This window comes from Pantherophis guttatus, chromosome 8 (genome assembly GCF_059756535.1).
Source record: "Pantherophis guttatus breed Tessera chromosome 8, ASM5975653v1, whole genome shotgun sequence".
Classification (NCBI taxonomy): domain Eukaryota; kingdom Metazoa; phylum Chordata; class Lepidosauria; order Squamata; family Colubridae; genus Pantherophis; species Pantherophis guttatus.
Window position 1 is genome coordinate 80,228,995 of NC_142070.1, and position 14,774 is coordinate 80,243,768.

Consider the following 14,774-nt stretch of genomic DNA (forward strand, 5'->3'; position numbering starts at 1 on the left):
GCGTGCAGTATTTCTGCAGTCCCTCTTAATGCCCAAAGAAGTTCTGCAGCGGCAATATCTTTGAAACTGGGTCATTAGTAGCTTTTGGGGTGTCCGCTGTAAGTTGAGGACTCCCTCTACTGAACAATCATACATAAAATATTGAAAATGCTTCAGTTAATAAAAAGCACAGGAAGTGCTAGGCCCCTGGGAGATGGAGAAAATCTATAGCAGTCGTTTGTAGATTTCTTTGACCTAAGGGCACATCATCATCACATGCGTAGCATGTGTAAAATCAGAAATGCATGCTCCATAACAAAATGTGAGGGATTTTTTTTGCTTAGCTGCTAAAAAATTAATTAAAAAATCATAAAAATTAATTAAAAAATCAAAATGAGTATACTTGGTTTACATCCCTTTAAATTTAAACATGTATCTTATTTGAAGATGAGTATTAGTTTAAAGTTATGAAGGAAACATTATGCTACTTACAATATCTTCTATTATTTCTTTGACTGCTGCTACAACTAAAATAAATAAGAGAGGAACCAAAGTTGTATACCGTCCTGTTGGAGACACATCTGGAATTTGCTAAAGCATAAAAAGAAAAGTGCATGTTAATATTAGTCACATTAATTGTATGAAAATATGTTCAATAAAATGTTATAACAGCAGAATCCACTTAAACGCTAATGAGGAAAATTTCTCAAATAGGTAACTAATAATTACAATGGTTATTTCCATGAGCTATTATCTACCCTAGTTGCAATTAACTATTTCTTAATAAATATTTTATATTTATAATCACCAAAAATGAACTCTTCTAAGGCTCGTTGCCTTAGAAGAGTGAGGAAAATTCTCAGGGATGATTCTCACCCTGGTCCCCACTTCTTTACCTTCCTACCAACGGGAAGGAGATATGGAAGCATAGCCAGCTGCACAAACAGGCTGAAGAACAGTTTTTATCCGTGGGCTGTCAGACTCCTGAATGAGAAATAACATCATAACTATGTAGTATGATGGACTGCAAGGCCAGCACAATGAGTAACATGTTCACACTGGTGCAATAGGACTGGGTGTTTTGTTAATATGATTTGTTGGGTTAGGGATTTTCTGTCTTCACTGTGTTGTGGGAGGTGCACTGAGTGAGCTCAACCAATCTCATTGTACATATGTTGTGCACTGACAATAAAGATTTGAAATTTGAAATACATTCCAATACTGATAGTAATTTGAGAGTTTTAGGCATTACTGATCCATCTGGACTAAACTGTGAACTCAGGAGAAGTTTAATGAATTTTAACTTAAATGATTTAAAAACTTGCCTGCCAATAAATCCCTATAAAATATTGATACCAATAATGGCCCATGTTTTTTTAAAAAAATTACCCAGAATTTTTATTTATCCCAGAATAAAAATATGTAACGTGAAAATGTGTTATTTAATCTCATTATCCTTACAGCCTTTAATACAATAAATATTACAGTGTAGAACTAGAACCAAACAAAGCCTGACATAATATCAAAGTCACATAATAACTTTCTAGCTGAGAATTTATTAGTCTTTTTACTTGTTATATTATGTTCTATAGAAACACGGAGGCCAAAATATATGCCCAATTATAAAGTTCAGTCAGGAGGGTTAAACTCATTATCACATGACAGATAAGAAAATACAGGAGTTGGTCTTTCCTATACAACTAATGCTTACATCATAAACACTCTTTATTATACTGATCATTACACAGGGACAGGAAGAACTGGTAAAGCAACTTTCAGTTTAAAGTTTAGTACAACAATATACGTGTTTCGGGATATATTGCTTACATTCTTCAAAAATGATTTGGCAAAAGTGCTTTGGACCTCACTTGGGTACAATACCTCTTTGTTAATCATTAAAGTGGGGTGACTTCCCCCCCCCCAGATTTTTGGGCGAGTCTGAGTAAAGATGATGCTGTGAAGGAATCAACTCATTATAAATTGAATGCAACTCTTAAAGCATTTTTTCACATAACCTGGTAAATATCAGGCTAAGTCCCTAATAAGTACCTCTGCTTCTGCAGGGCCCAAAACACTTCTTAGGAATCTTTTCATAAGAAAAGTTAGACAATGTATTTTTTTGTTTGTTCAATTTCCATGGCCGCCCATGTCAGTCAATCTCCCTGAGTGGCTTACAATTCAAAATATACATTATAGTTAAAAGTATTAAAAAGAGTTTTAAAACAATAAAACTGTATAGCTATATTGAGAAGAAAAAAATAACCTCGCCCTGGTTTAAAATTTCACTCCCTAAGAATTTCTAAGATTTTATCTGAATTTAAGACATTGCATAATGACAGCCTGCAGCCACTGAGGACATTACAAACAATTTTATGACTTCTAACAATTAAATGTTACTGGAGGATAAAGGGTGGGAGGGAGGGAGCAGAGCACTTACACACATTCTTACCTGAAGCAATGCAATGAAAAGAAAAAAGGCATTAGCAGCTCTCCTGAACTGAGAATAGAGGAACCTAGGCAGGAATGTGATAATGTTGTATTTTGCAGTGCTAAGAGAGAGGAATTAAAAATACATGGAATTAAGGGAAAGACATAAAAAACAGATAAAATATGTAGTCAGAGTACACTAAGAGAGATTTTAACAGTTAATGCAGTATTGTATGTCTAAATACACATAACATCTTCCTCCTCCTTCTCCCTGAAAACCCCCTTCCCTTCTAGCCTGATGATCTTATTTGTCTGCAAGAAAACAGCCAAATTCAGAGAGCATCAAAGACCCTACCATAGCTTGTAACAAATCAGAGACATCCTGTGGGTGAAAGGAAGCACAAGCACCACTCTTTCAATGTGCACTTAGTGATATCACATATGCACAACAGGTCAGAGCTAATGATGCAGTGGCAGAACGGTGCTTTGGCTTTCAATGAGAGTATGTAAGATAATTGTACAAAACTTTGGTTACAAATACCTGACATGATTGCTACAGAACTTAGAGAATTGTGGTTGATTGATGAATATAGTTCTCACTTCCTCTTGATCAGCTAATGAGGTTTTCTCTGAAACATCATCTGTCTTCTCATAACCTACAAAATATTAAAAATCTAATATGTACATTTAAATTCTGCAATGATTTAAATGAAAACAAAAAGCATTTTAAATTTAAGCAGTGAGAAACACAAAAACAATAGTAGGTACTATTCTATCATTTGTATTGATAAAATTAATTTTTTTAATTCCTATTTAAGGATTAATTTTTTTATCTTTCCCTGGTCTGTTAGTGACATGCTAAAGTACCTTTTCTAGCTGCTCAAAACATTTAAACTAAATATTTTGATTTGACAGAGAAATTAAATTTCATGTACTTTAAATGTTACTTATTAATGTTACAATAGTTGCAGCCTGTTCCAAGTTTAGTATACTCTGGTCAGGGACTTACTTAAAAGTTTTATATGGTTGAAGCTTGCAACTCCCAAAAATTTTCAGTTGTATAAGCAAAAAAAATTACAATAATGTACAGTTAAAATAAAAAATAAATGTCGATAACTAAAAACATTTAAATATAAAGTGTCAATAATTTTAGTTACGGACAGCAACCAATTTTAGGTAACATCATTCTTCCAAAGTCTTGTAGAATATCTCAATCTTGACCGATCATGGGTTCTTTTTACGCTACGTCCAATCCTTGCCTCTCTACTTCCTCCTAAACCCTTCCTTCTCGTGGAAAAAAATACTTCTCTCTTCTAGCTGATTTAGTTCAAACACAAAACACACCTTCTCTCTCCCCCACATCCTCAACTGTTTCACAGCCAAGCTTTTCTAGACAACTCTGCCTATTAAGGTTGTAATGTCTGCTACTATACTAGGAAGACTGTTGTACAGGGTGGAAACCACCAAAGAGACCACTGCCTCTGAGCCATTAATTTAATCTGTTGTGAATCAACGATACTCGTTTTAAACTGAAAGCACTTAAGCAAAGCACTTAAGCACTTTAAAAGTTAAAACTGTCACTTTGCGTGCAATAAGAAACCTGCTGGAAGGAAGCATAGCACCTGTAATATGATTATGAATATGGGTATACTGTAACTGCTCTTGCCTGTCAGCTTGCAGACAGTTGCACATTACACAACTGTGGTTTCCAAGAAACCTCCAAAAGCAAACCCATATAAAGCACCTTGCAATAGTCTATTGTCATGGTGATAAGACTCTGAGGTCCTATCACCAGGTTTTCCTGCTTTGGAAAAGAGTTACAGCTGGAGTACAAAGTTGGGTAAAGGCCTCCCAGGTTATGCCCACTACTACCTCTTTACCAAATAATAGTAGCCCTGAGTCTAGAACACTTTGAATCACAGCCCTGCGTCCTTATAAATGGAGCAGAGAGAAAAACCAGCTTTTTGTTGGGAAAACGGAATTCTGTTTTGTTAGGATTAAACTTGAACTTTGTTTTGTCTCATAGAGCTTTGTCCAGCTTCCAAATACCAGGCCAGGACTTCGGCCTACTATATCTCCATTGTACAGGTAAGTCCTCAACATACAACAGTTCATTTAGCGACTGTTGAAAGTTACAGTGGCACTGAAAAAGGTGACTTATGATTGTTGCAGCAGCTCCGTGGTCACGTGATCAAAATTCAGAAGCTTGGCAATTGACTCCTGTTTACGACGGTTGCAGTGTCCTGGAGTCATGTGATCTGCTTTTGTGACCATCTGATAAGCAAAGTCAATTGGGAAGGCAGATTCACCTAACAACCGTGTTACTAACTTAACTGCAGTGACCCACTTAACTATAGCAAGAAAGGTTCATTTAACAAATGTCTCACTTAGCAACATAAATTTTGGGCTCAGTGGAGGTTGTAAGTTGAGGACTACCTGTAGTTATGCAACCCTTAGCTCAACATTTAAAGAAGGAGGAGTTTGAGTCCAATTAAGCAGTCAACAGAAAAGTGAAGAAATATTAATCTGATATGCTAGCAATGTTTCACTCAGGCGTCACCTGAAGGATTAAAACATCTGAAACATTAAAAGAGGAACTGAAAAATTTTGAAGCTGGTTTAGGCCTACATGTTAATTTGTATGTTTTAATATTTTGTTAGAGGAAGCAGGAAAAATGTATTATTTTGTATAATAAGCAGATTAGATATCTGCATACTGAGATTACAAGTGACCTGAATAAATGCTTACATGCTAACTATACTCCATTGTGGACAGATACTTGCCAAATGGTTAAAAAAAAAAAGAATAAATCTGAATTAAAGTAGTAGAATAATAGCTGTGAAAATGATGCTTCCTCTGAAGCTTTGTGGCAGAAGGGGGTTTGTGCTACTGTCAGATAATTGATAAGCAGCTGAATTAGTGGGAAATTTTCAAAATTACAGTTTTGTAAAAGGATCCAAACATAAAAGCAACTTTCAGCAGCATGTAGAACTGGGAGAGAGATGAAATGTAATTTACATAAAACTCTCTTATAAGGACTATCAATACCAACCTTTTAGTCTTCAATAAGGGATCCTAAAAAGCCGTAAGTTCAAATTGAGGTTGTAGAGATAAATAACAGATCAGTACAACACTATATTTTAAGTACAAGTACAACTTACAACTCACTGAAAAAAGTAACTTATGACCATTTTTCACACTTATGATCATTGCAGTATCCCCATGGTCACGTGATCAAAACTCAGATGCTAAGCAACAGACATGGATTTATTATGGTTGCAGTGTCCCGTGGTCATATGATCTCCTTTTTACAACCTTATGATACACAAAGTCAGTGAGGAAGCCAAATTCTCTTAACGACAATGTTACTAAGTTAACAATTGCAGTGATTCACTTAACAACAGTGGCAAGAAAAATGGGGGCAAAACTCACTTAACTGTCTCACTTAGCAACAGAAATTTTGGGCTCAATTGTGATCATAAGTCAAGAACTACCTGTAAAAGAATACAGTCCTTTTTAAAGAAGTTGATAATAGATACTAAAAGTGCAATTGAAATGACACATGTGAAATAAAATCTATGTCCTAAAATACAACGTAAGCCTTTTAGGCTCTTTGCTATCACCAACATTCTGCATCCTGATTTAAGCAAAAAAATTTAAAGAGCCACAAACTTGGAAAAAACTAGACTCATTCAACTTGTAGAACTTCTACGGGGATGAGAATCCTATTAGAAAAGAGGCTTTTTTTCCTGTTGACTGCGAAAGGAATTCTTGTTTCTTAGTTGGAATGATATAGTTTTGAAAAGTAAAATAACAGTACTAAGATTCTAACTGAATTCAAAAATATAACTTAAAGCAGGCAGAAAAGAACCAGAATGGATTTGAGATCAGTAATTTATAAAAAAAAACATTTTGATGATGATTTGTGGTACATTAATAAAACACGAGAGATAAATTGAGAAATTTAGAGTACAAAAAAATTACCTTATAAATCTATTTTGTCACAAATACAAGAAATGTCACAGTAAATCATTCAAGCGCAATATAATGTTCTAGGCAAGATGACTATATATTAATGAAACAATCATGATGAATCATTCACAGGATGAGTTGAAGAACTAAGGCAAGATATATTTTACCTATTGTGAACCTACAGTCAAGAAACTGATTTTCAGAAAAAGTGGGAAATTTCATTGGGAAATTGAAATGATTCCTCAGCTAGCATTATTAAATACTTTTGTCCTACAAGTGCATCATTAAAACATATACGGTAATTGTTGATACAGTAGAGTGTCTTATGGTAACAGCTTAGCATTCGTTAGATTTTGAAAGAACTTGGATATTGCAAATTCTATCACGAGGAAAAATTATGGAATGATGCATTGTAGACAAATCAATGATTAAATTCTTGCTAATTAGGAAACAGACAAAATTAGACTCACGTATAGATCTGAATATGCTTATCAATTTGATAAATCTATGAACTACTGGTAGAAATCTTCTCAAAGAATATGTGGAAAATATGAAAACATATGATTCTCTTCTACCATAAAAATATGTATTTAAATATATTGCAACAGTGTATGTACAACTGCAATTTGGTTATCAAAAATAATGTTATGGGCTAATGTGCAGAAGAACAATATTTGTAAGAATGTAAAATAATATTAAAGTATCTTAAGTTCTCATATTTATCCACAGACATAAGTTTGCATGTGTCGTAGAATAAACAAGAGCAGGGCTGAAATTTATAGTAGTTAGCTTTTAGAGTATTGTTCCTTACATTTGCATACAATACAGGTAGTTCTTGACTTACAACCATTCATTTAGTGACTGCTCCAAGTTACTGACAAAAGTGACTTAAGACTGTTTTTCACACTTATGACCATTGCAGCATCCCTGTAGTCACATGATCAAAACTGGCACTTGACACTTGGCAACTTGCCTGTATTTATGATGGATGCAGGGCCCTGGGATCATGTGACCCCCTTTTGAGACCTTCTGACAAGCAAAGTCAATGGGGAAGTCAGATTCATTTAACAACTGTGTTACTGACTTAACAACTGCAATGATTCAGCTAACAACCGTGGCAAGAAAGGTCATAAAATGTGGCAAAACTCACTTAGCAAACGACTCCCCTAGCAATAGAAATTTTGGGTTCAATTGTGGTCGTAAGTTGAAGACTCCTTATAGCTGATTTCAACATTACCTCCCTCCAAACCAGTAGTAGATCATACTACAGATAGTACATGCTGGTACTATGCCATTACCTAAGCCAGGGGTCAGCAACCTGCGACTCTGGAACCACATGTGGCTCTTTCATCCCTCTGCTGCGGCTCCCTATCGTCAGTCAGCACCACAATTTTGAGAAGAGCTTCGGGGGGGGGGGGGAAGCAGGGCATACCAGGAGGAGACTCTATGGCAAGGGGCATGTTTTCAGGTCAGCCCACAATTGATAGGGTTAGGACTAGTAGAGGAAAAAGGATGCCACGCTAGGAGGAGACTCTATGGTGGGGGAACCGGACTTCCGGTCGGCTCCAGAATTGAACAGGGTGGGGGTGGGGTGAGGGCTTCCGATTAGGACCTTTGTGGCTGTTTGAGTGTTTAAGGTTGCTGACCACTGACCTAAGATAATCAATAAGGATTTTTTCAACTACAACACTTTGCAGATATTATACGATTAGTCATTTTAAAACTAAAGTTTCTGATAGGCACTCAAACTGAAAAGTAATTATTCAAGTCACTGGATTTATTTATTAAAAGCTACCTTTTCTTCCCTAAAGTGTCAATTTGGAAAACAAACTCAAGTATCTTATGCAGCAGAAGGGCCTGAAGGACAAAAGGCATTAAAAAAACAGCTTTTTAATGGGGATTATCAGAAGAGACCAAGGTTAAAGATCTCCACCCCCTGCATCCTAATTAGAACTGCTGAGGAAAGAGGAACCAGACTGTTCCTCTCACCAGCAATCTTGATCAAGAACAATGAAGAGGCTTTAACCTCATTCCCAGCTTCAAATTTCCTTCAGCATGCATCACTGCTTTTTATTAGGGAAACTGCAGATACCATTAAACACATCCACAATGATTGTACACAAATGCAAAATGGAAAGGGAACAATCATTTCTGTGGAGAAAATGCGTGGGAATGTAGGGAGAGGTCCGTGTTCCTTTGCTTATAAGCTTTGCTCATGTGTCGTCTTCTTTCATAAAAATTGTTCATCCCTGCACTAACATGCAAAAGGATGTTTCAAAATTACTTTCACATGATCTGATTTGTGCTTCCATCACTTTACTTCCTAAAACATGTGGCTGAAACTTAGCTGAACTGTAAGAAACTTTATGTGGCTTTCAGATAATAATTAGAATTTCCCAAGGCCCACTATCTCATAGCATTTGAAGAAAAAGAAACCTAGATACAGGTAGTCCACCATTTACGACAGTTCATTTAGTCACTGTTCCATGTTACAATGGCACTGAAAAAAATAACTTATGACCGTTTTTTTTTTTAATTTGATTTATATGCTGCCCTTCTCCGGAGACTTAGGGTGGCTTACAATGCGTTAAGCAATAGCCTTCATCCTTTTGTATATTTATACAAAGTCAGCTTATTGCCCCCACAAACTGGGTCCTCATTTCACCTACCTTAGAAAGGATGGAAGGCTGAGTCAACCTTGAGCCTTGGAGAGATTCGAACCAGCAGTAAATTGCAGGCAGCTGTGTTAATAACAGGGTGCTTAGACCACTGTACTATCAAGGCTCTTGGCCTGGCCACAAGATCAAAATTCAGATGCTTGGCAACTGGTTTGTGTTTATGCCGCGTCCTGGTGGGACCGGAAGTTGGTAAACAGGCCATTTCGGCCTCCCGGGGGGGGGGGGGGGGGAAGAAGGCCATTTTCACCCTCCCCAGACTCCTAGAAAGGCTCTGGAGCCTGGGGAGAGAGAAAAACGCCCCCCCCAAGGCCCTCCAGAGGCAGGAAACAGCCTGTTTCCCTACTTCTGGTGTGTCCAGAAGGCCTGAAAATCAGCTGGCCGGCGTGCATATGCGTGCCAGAGCTGAGCTCACGTGCCTACCGATATGGCTGCGCGTGCCACCTGTGGCACGTGTGCCTTAGGTTCGCCATCATGACTATACAGCCTTGTCCTTCTGAAAAGGAAAATCTGCCTGAGTTACAAGTAACTTCTGATCCCATTTGCCTTCTGAGTAATCTTTGTATCCTATTCCTTTCAATGGCGGGGCTCACATGATTGATAAGAACAGATGGAAGCAAGGTTTATTAGCCTCATTGCTCAAGAAGAAAATTAATAGAACATGCCCAAATGGCATTTTTGTAAAACTAAAAATAAATGATGAGTATGTGCATTTTATATTTCACAGCTTTATTTTAGAGTTTTTTAATTTGGTAAAACAAAGGAAAGCATGTTATTTAAAATGCTATATTCAATCGCGTTCACAAAAATGAAACCAAAAACTTACAACCATTTATTCAGATGCATTCTTTCTATAGTAATACACTCAACTCTACTTATATAATAAACATTAGGTACTAATGCTAATAACTAGTAGGAGGGCCATTAGTAAAACTAATAAACAGAATATTTTTCTGTCTGCTGAAAAATTTAAATTATATATTAGTTTACAAAGTCTAATAAACGCACTCTACTTATATTAGTTCTAATTAGATTTATTATCAGAAATAGATATATATCTAATGTTTCAGCCATATATTAATATACTTTTACACAATTATGTAAGCATATTCACATCTTTTAATACTGTAATGATGATTGTAGGTGTTTATCTGATTAATGCTAAGAAATATTTCTTCTATGCAGAAAAAGGGATACAGCAGAAATATTTATAGTGCCATGATGGCGAACCTATGGCACGTGTGCCACAGATGGCACACGGAGCCATATTGGTGGGCAGGTGAGCGTTGCCCAAGCTCAGCTCCAGTGCCAGCTGATTTTCGGGTTTTCCGGTCCTACCAGAAGTTGGCAAATGGGCCGTTTCTGGCCTCCGGGGTGGGGGAGGCCGTTTTTGCCCTCCCCAGGCTCCTAGAAAGCCTCTGGAGCCTGGAGAGGGCGAAAAACGGGCCTCCCCAGGCTCCACCATGCCATCGTGTGGGGAGGTCATGCGCACATGCATGGGGGGTGGAGCACGCGTGCACGCGACCCTCCCATGGTCCTCCTGCTTTTGGATGCGACGGCAAAAAGATTAACCATCACTGTTATAGTGGAATAAAGCATTAACAAAAGCTTTTATCACGATGTTTTGCTTAGTGCTGTATTACAGCAGATACATACAGAACTTTCTCTTTCTTGCATCAGCAGAACAAAAAGAAAGCAACCTTCACTTGCAGATGTTCTGGCTATAAAAATAAACTTCACGTTAGGAACTCTTGATTGTGTATTTCAGACATACAAATTAGTATAGTGCTATTTTTGACAAATTGAACTTCTACTGTCAAAGTGGAATGCTGGAATTGAACAGGACTGAACTGTTCATTGATTTCTTATTTACATTAAGAAAGATTGGTTTGGATTTTTAAGTTTTGCTTACTCAGCTCCAAAAATTGAAAACAAAATCTAATTAAAAAAACCCTCCAAAAGTAGAATAACATTTTAATTAAGTGAAGTACAATCTATATCTAAAATGCATGGTGGCATCTAATTTCATTTTAAATATACAATATTAACTGAAATTATGATGTTTGATTATTAAAAGAAAATAAATTCTCTAATACTTTTGATCACAATAGGTACTGTAAATATTTACGAAATTTCCCCCATATGGCAAGAGAGTTCCATTATTCAGTGTAATATTGTTCTTAGAGGAACAGCTTTCTGCTCATCTAAATCTGAATCCCGGTAGTCCTCATATTGGAATGAAATTGCATTATATCGTTGACGAGGTTTGGAGGTAGGCTAATAGGAGCTGCTCATTTGATCACAAATCTAAGGGATTCAGTCCAGAATGGGTTGTTTTCCCTTATTCCCTCTCATGCTGCAGAGAAAACTGAGCAATACGACATGAGACCATGAGATGTAATCTCACTGTGTACAGCCAGGGTTCTCCATTCATCTTCTGCTACAGGATGGTCCTCCCTATAATACACTCCTCATATGGATTCCTTTAACTTCAGATACAACCTGGGGTAAGAACAAGGCTAAAACAAGGAGAGATACACCTTATAAACTGAGATGCTGTATATCTCATAAATTATCAAAGGTTTCAGCAGCCAAAATCTCTCAGCTTCAAATATTAACGACGTATCATTCTCTAAGAGCAATAATTCCCTTCAATCTGTTTTAGGCTATTCTGTCATTCCTTTTATTTAAGTAAAGATCTTTCCTAATACCTCAACATTCCCAGATATTGAGGAATCTGGAGGTATTTATCAGCATTTCACAGGCCTAGGATGACCAAATCTCACCTCAATGTCACTCTATCATAATCTTATTCTGTTTCCTTGTAACATAAAATAGTCCAGAAAACATCTAGCAAACAGCAAAAGCCACAAACATAGAGATATCACACAAAATTAAAGTAAAAAGGTAAAGGTTTTTCAATCAAGCTCCATTTCTACAGCCTTCAGATCCATTCAGGACTATCCAATCCTGACCTGCTTAGTTTCCTCACCCCAGCAGGGGGCTGCCATCCCTTAAGACCACCATCAAACATTAGTGATTACTGGCATTTACATGAAACAGATGACTATTCAATTATCGGGAAAGAGCTGTTGGTTGTTTGGGAAAAGAAACCCAATTCAGGTAACAGAAGGACCAAAAGATGGAATAGTCAAAAGCAGACACCAAGACACGAGGGTTATTTTCCCATTAGTGACTCACAGTGTTTTATAGGAGCCAGACAACTGAAGATGGGCATCCGAGGTGGTCAAAACGGTCAAAATGACAGCCTTGCCAGAATAAGACCTCCCTTCTTTGCTGGGGGCACAGCGGCCACCTTGGTGTGTTTTGGCCCACCTTTGCAGATAGCTCAAGGTCTGGAGGCTCAATCATATGATGAATGGGTCAAGGAACTAAGGTATGTCTAGGCTATTGAAGAGAACGCTTAGGGAGAGAATAATAGCATCTTCCAATACTTGAAGGGCTGTCATAGGGAAGAGAGCATCAATTTATTCTCCACAGGACCTGAGCAATGGGTAGAAGCTCATTAAAGGGAGATCCAACCTAGGACTAAGGAGGAATTTCCTGACAGTGAAAACAATCAGTGGAACAGCTTTGCATCCTGGAGTTGTGGCTGCTCCATCTATGGAGGTTTTCAAGAAGAGATTGGACAACTATTTGTCTGGGAAGGTATGAGGACTCCTGCCTTGGGCAGGGGTTGGACTAGAAGACCTCCAAGGTCCCTTCCAGCCTTATAATCAGGAGTCATCTGAACCACAGAGTGAACAGATACTAAATTGCATCAACGGAGTCGTTTATGAAGAGATTGGACAGCCATTTGTCCTGGATGGCATAAGGACTCCTGCCTTGGGCAGGGGGCTTGACTAGAAGACCTCCAGGGTCCCTTCCAACCCTAGGATCAAGAGACATCTGAACAAGTACTAACTTGCATCAATGGAGGGTTTTATGAAGAGACTGGACAGCCATTTGCCCAGAATGATACAAGGTCTCCTGCCTTGGATAGGGGGGTTAGACTAGACGACCTCCAGGGTCCCTTGCAGCCCTGGGATCCTGCCAGCTCTATTATATTATATTATATAGGGTTTTTTTTAATGAAGAGATTGGACAGCCATTTGTCTGGGATGCTATGAGGACTTGGGCGGGGGGGGTAGACTAGAAGACCTCCAAGGTCCCTTCCCGCCTTATAATGAGGAGTCATCTGAACCACAGAGTGAACAAGTACTAAATTGCATCAACGGAGGCTTTTATGAAGAGATTGGACAGCCATTTGTCCTGGGTGGCATAAGGACTCCTGCCTTGGGCAGGGGGCTAGACTAGACGACCACCAGGGTCCCCTCCAACCCCTGGGATCCTGCCAGCTCTATTCTATATGATATAGGGTTTTTTTTTTTTTAAATGAAGAGATTGGACAGCCATTTGTCTGAGATGCTATGAGGACTTGGGCAGGAGCGGGGGGCTAGACTAGACGACCTCCAGGGTCCCCTCCAGCCCCTGGGATCCTGCCAGCTTTATTCTATATTTTACAGGGTTGTTTTTTTTTTTTAAAAAACGAAGAGATTGGACAGCCATTTGTTTAGAATGGTGTTGGATCTCCTGCCTTGGGCAGGAGAGGCGGGGGGAGAATGGGGCTCGACTAGAAGACCTCCAGGGTCCCCTCCAGCCCTGCTGCCTGCGGCCAGAAGGAAGGCTGGAGGATGCTCGGAAAGGGGAGAAAAAGGGCCGGGCCAAAAGCGCAGGGGCTGCTGCGGGTAAAGAGAAGGGGCTGCGTTCAACCCCCCCACCCCCCCCACCCCGGGGAGCCCCCTCCCCTCCCCCTCAGGGCCAAGCGAGCCTCCTCAGCGCCTGACTGACTGACTGGGGGAGGAGAAGCGGCGCTGAGGGGGCAGCTGAGGCGCCTTTTCTCCCTCACATCACCTCACAACATCAGGGATTCTCGGGGCTCCTTCCAAACCCGCTCCGTGGCCGGCCTCACACACACTCACCCTCCGCCCTGGACCGCAGCTCCGACACGGTCTTCTGAACGGCGGGCATCTCTCCTTTCTCTCTCTCTCTTTATCGCCTCAGGCGGCCGGCAGGCGCGCTCCCCTCACAAGGGCTGAGGCGACTCTTCTCTCGCGCGCGCGCGCTCTTTCTCCGCGCGTGCGCGCTCCCTTTTCTCTCTCTCTTCCCCTGAGGGAGACCCCCCGCGGCTTTGCGGTCGCGAGACCACCTCTCGGGACACCTGCGCCTGCGCGCCGGGGCGAGCGCGCGCGAGCGAGCGAGCGCTTTCTGGCTTCGCGCGCCCGTCCCTCCTTTTTTTTTTTTTTTCTCTTTCCTTTCCCTCCCTCCCTCGACTGGAATGTACCAACTTCCTTCAGAGGGGGGGGAAGGAAAAAAAAAAGCCCTTTTCGACCGGCCTTTGAGGCGGCGCACGGTAGGACAAAGAGACGTGCTTCTGCCCTTCACGCCGCGTGGTATGTATGTATATGTGTGCGTGCGTGGAATCCTTCTTTCCTCCACCACCCCCGACTTGACAAAGCCGACCGACTCCCCTGCGCTTTCAAGGATCGATAATGGAAGAGGCCGGATTTGAAGCGGGGCGGAGCCTGGCAAGAAAAGGGGCGGGGCGGAGAGTATAAAAAGCCGGGCGGTGCGGAGTTTACCGGCATTTGCTGAATGGAAGGCGGGTGGGAGTCTTGGGGTGGGAGGCGGAATCAAACTTGAGAGATAGTTGTTTTACTT

At 39.9% G+C, this 14,774-nt stretch overlaps 1 protein-coding gene across 10 annotated transcripts in view; it reads right to left on the bottom strand.

Annotated features, from left to right (window-relative positions):
• The window catches only part of ATP8A1 (ATPase phospholipid transporting 8A1), a 66,050-nt gene extending 51,671 nt beyond the window's left edge, over window positions 1-14,379 (bottom strand). For 3 of the 10 annotated variants that reach the window (XM_087874966.1, XM_060688764.2, XM_060688769.2), the window contains exons 1-4: window positions 14,036-14,374; window positions 2,948-3,062; window positions 2,429-2,528; window positions 472-570 (exon numbers count right to left, since the gene is read on the bottom strand). In XM_087874966.1, coding sequence (XP_087731092.1) covers window positions 472-570; window positions 2,429-2,528; window positions 2,948-3,062; window positions 14,036-14,084 — 363 coding nt within the window. In that variant the 5' untranslated portion in view covers window positions 14,085-14,374. Of the gene's footprint in view, window positions 1-471; window positions 571-2,428; window positions 2,529-2,947; window positions 3,081-14,035 lie in introns of all 10 variants that reach the window. The other 7 variants (XM_087874972.1, XM_087874967.1, XM_087874973.1 and 4 more) reach the window with 5 other exon arrangements.
• Between the last annotated feature and the right edge of the window lie 395 nt (window positions 14,380-14,774).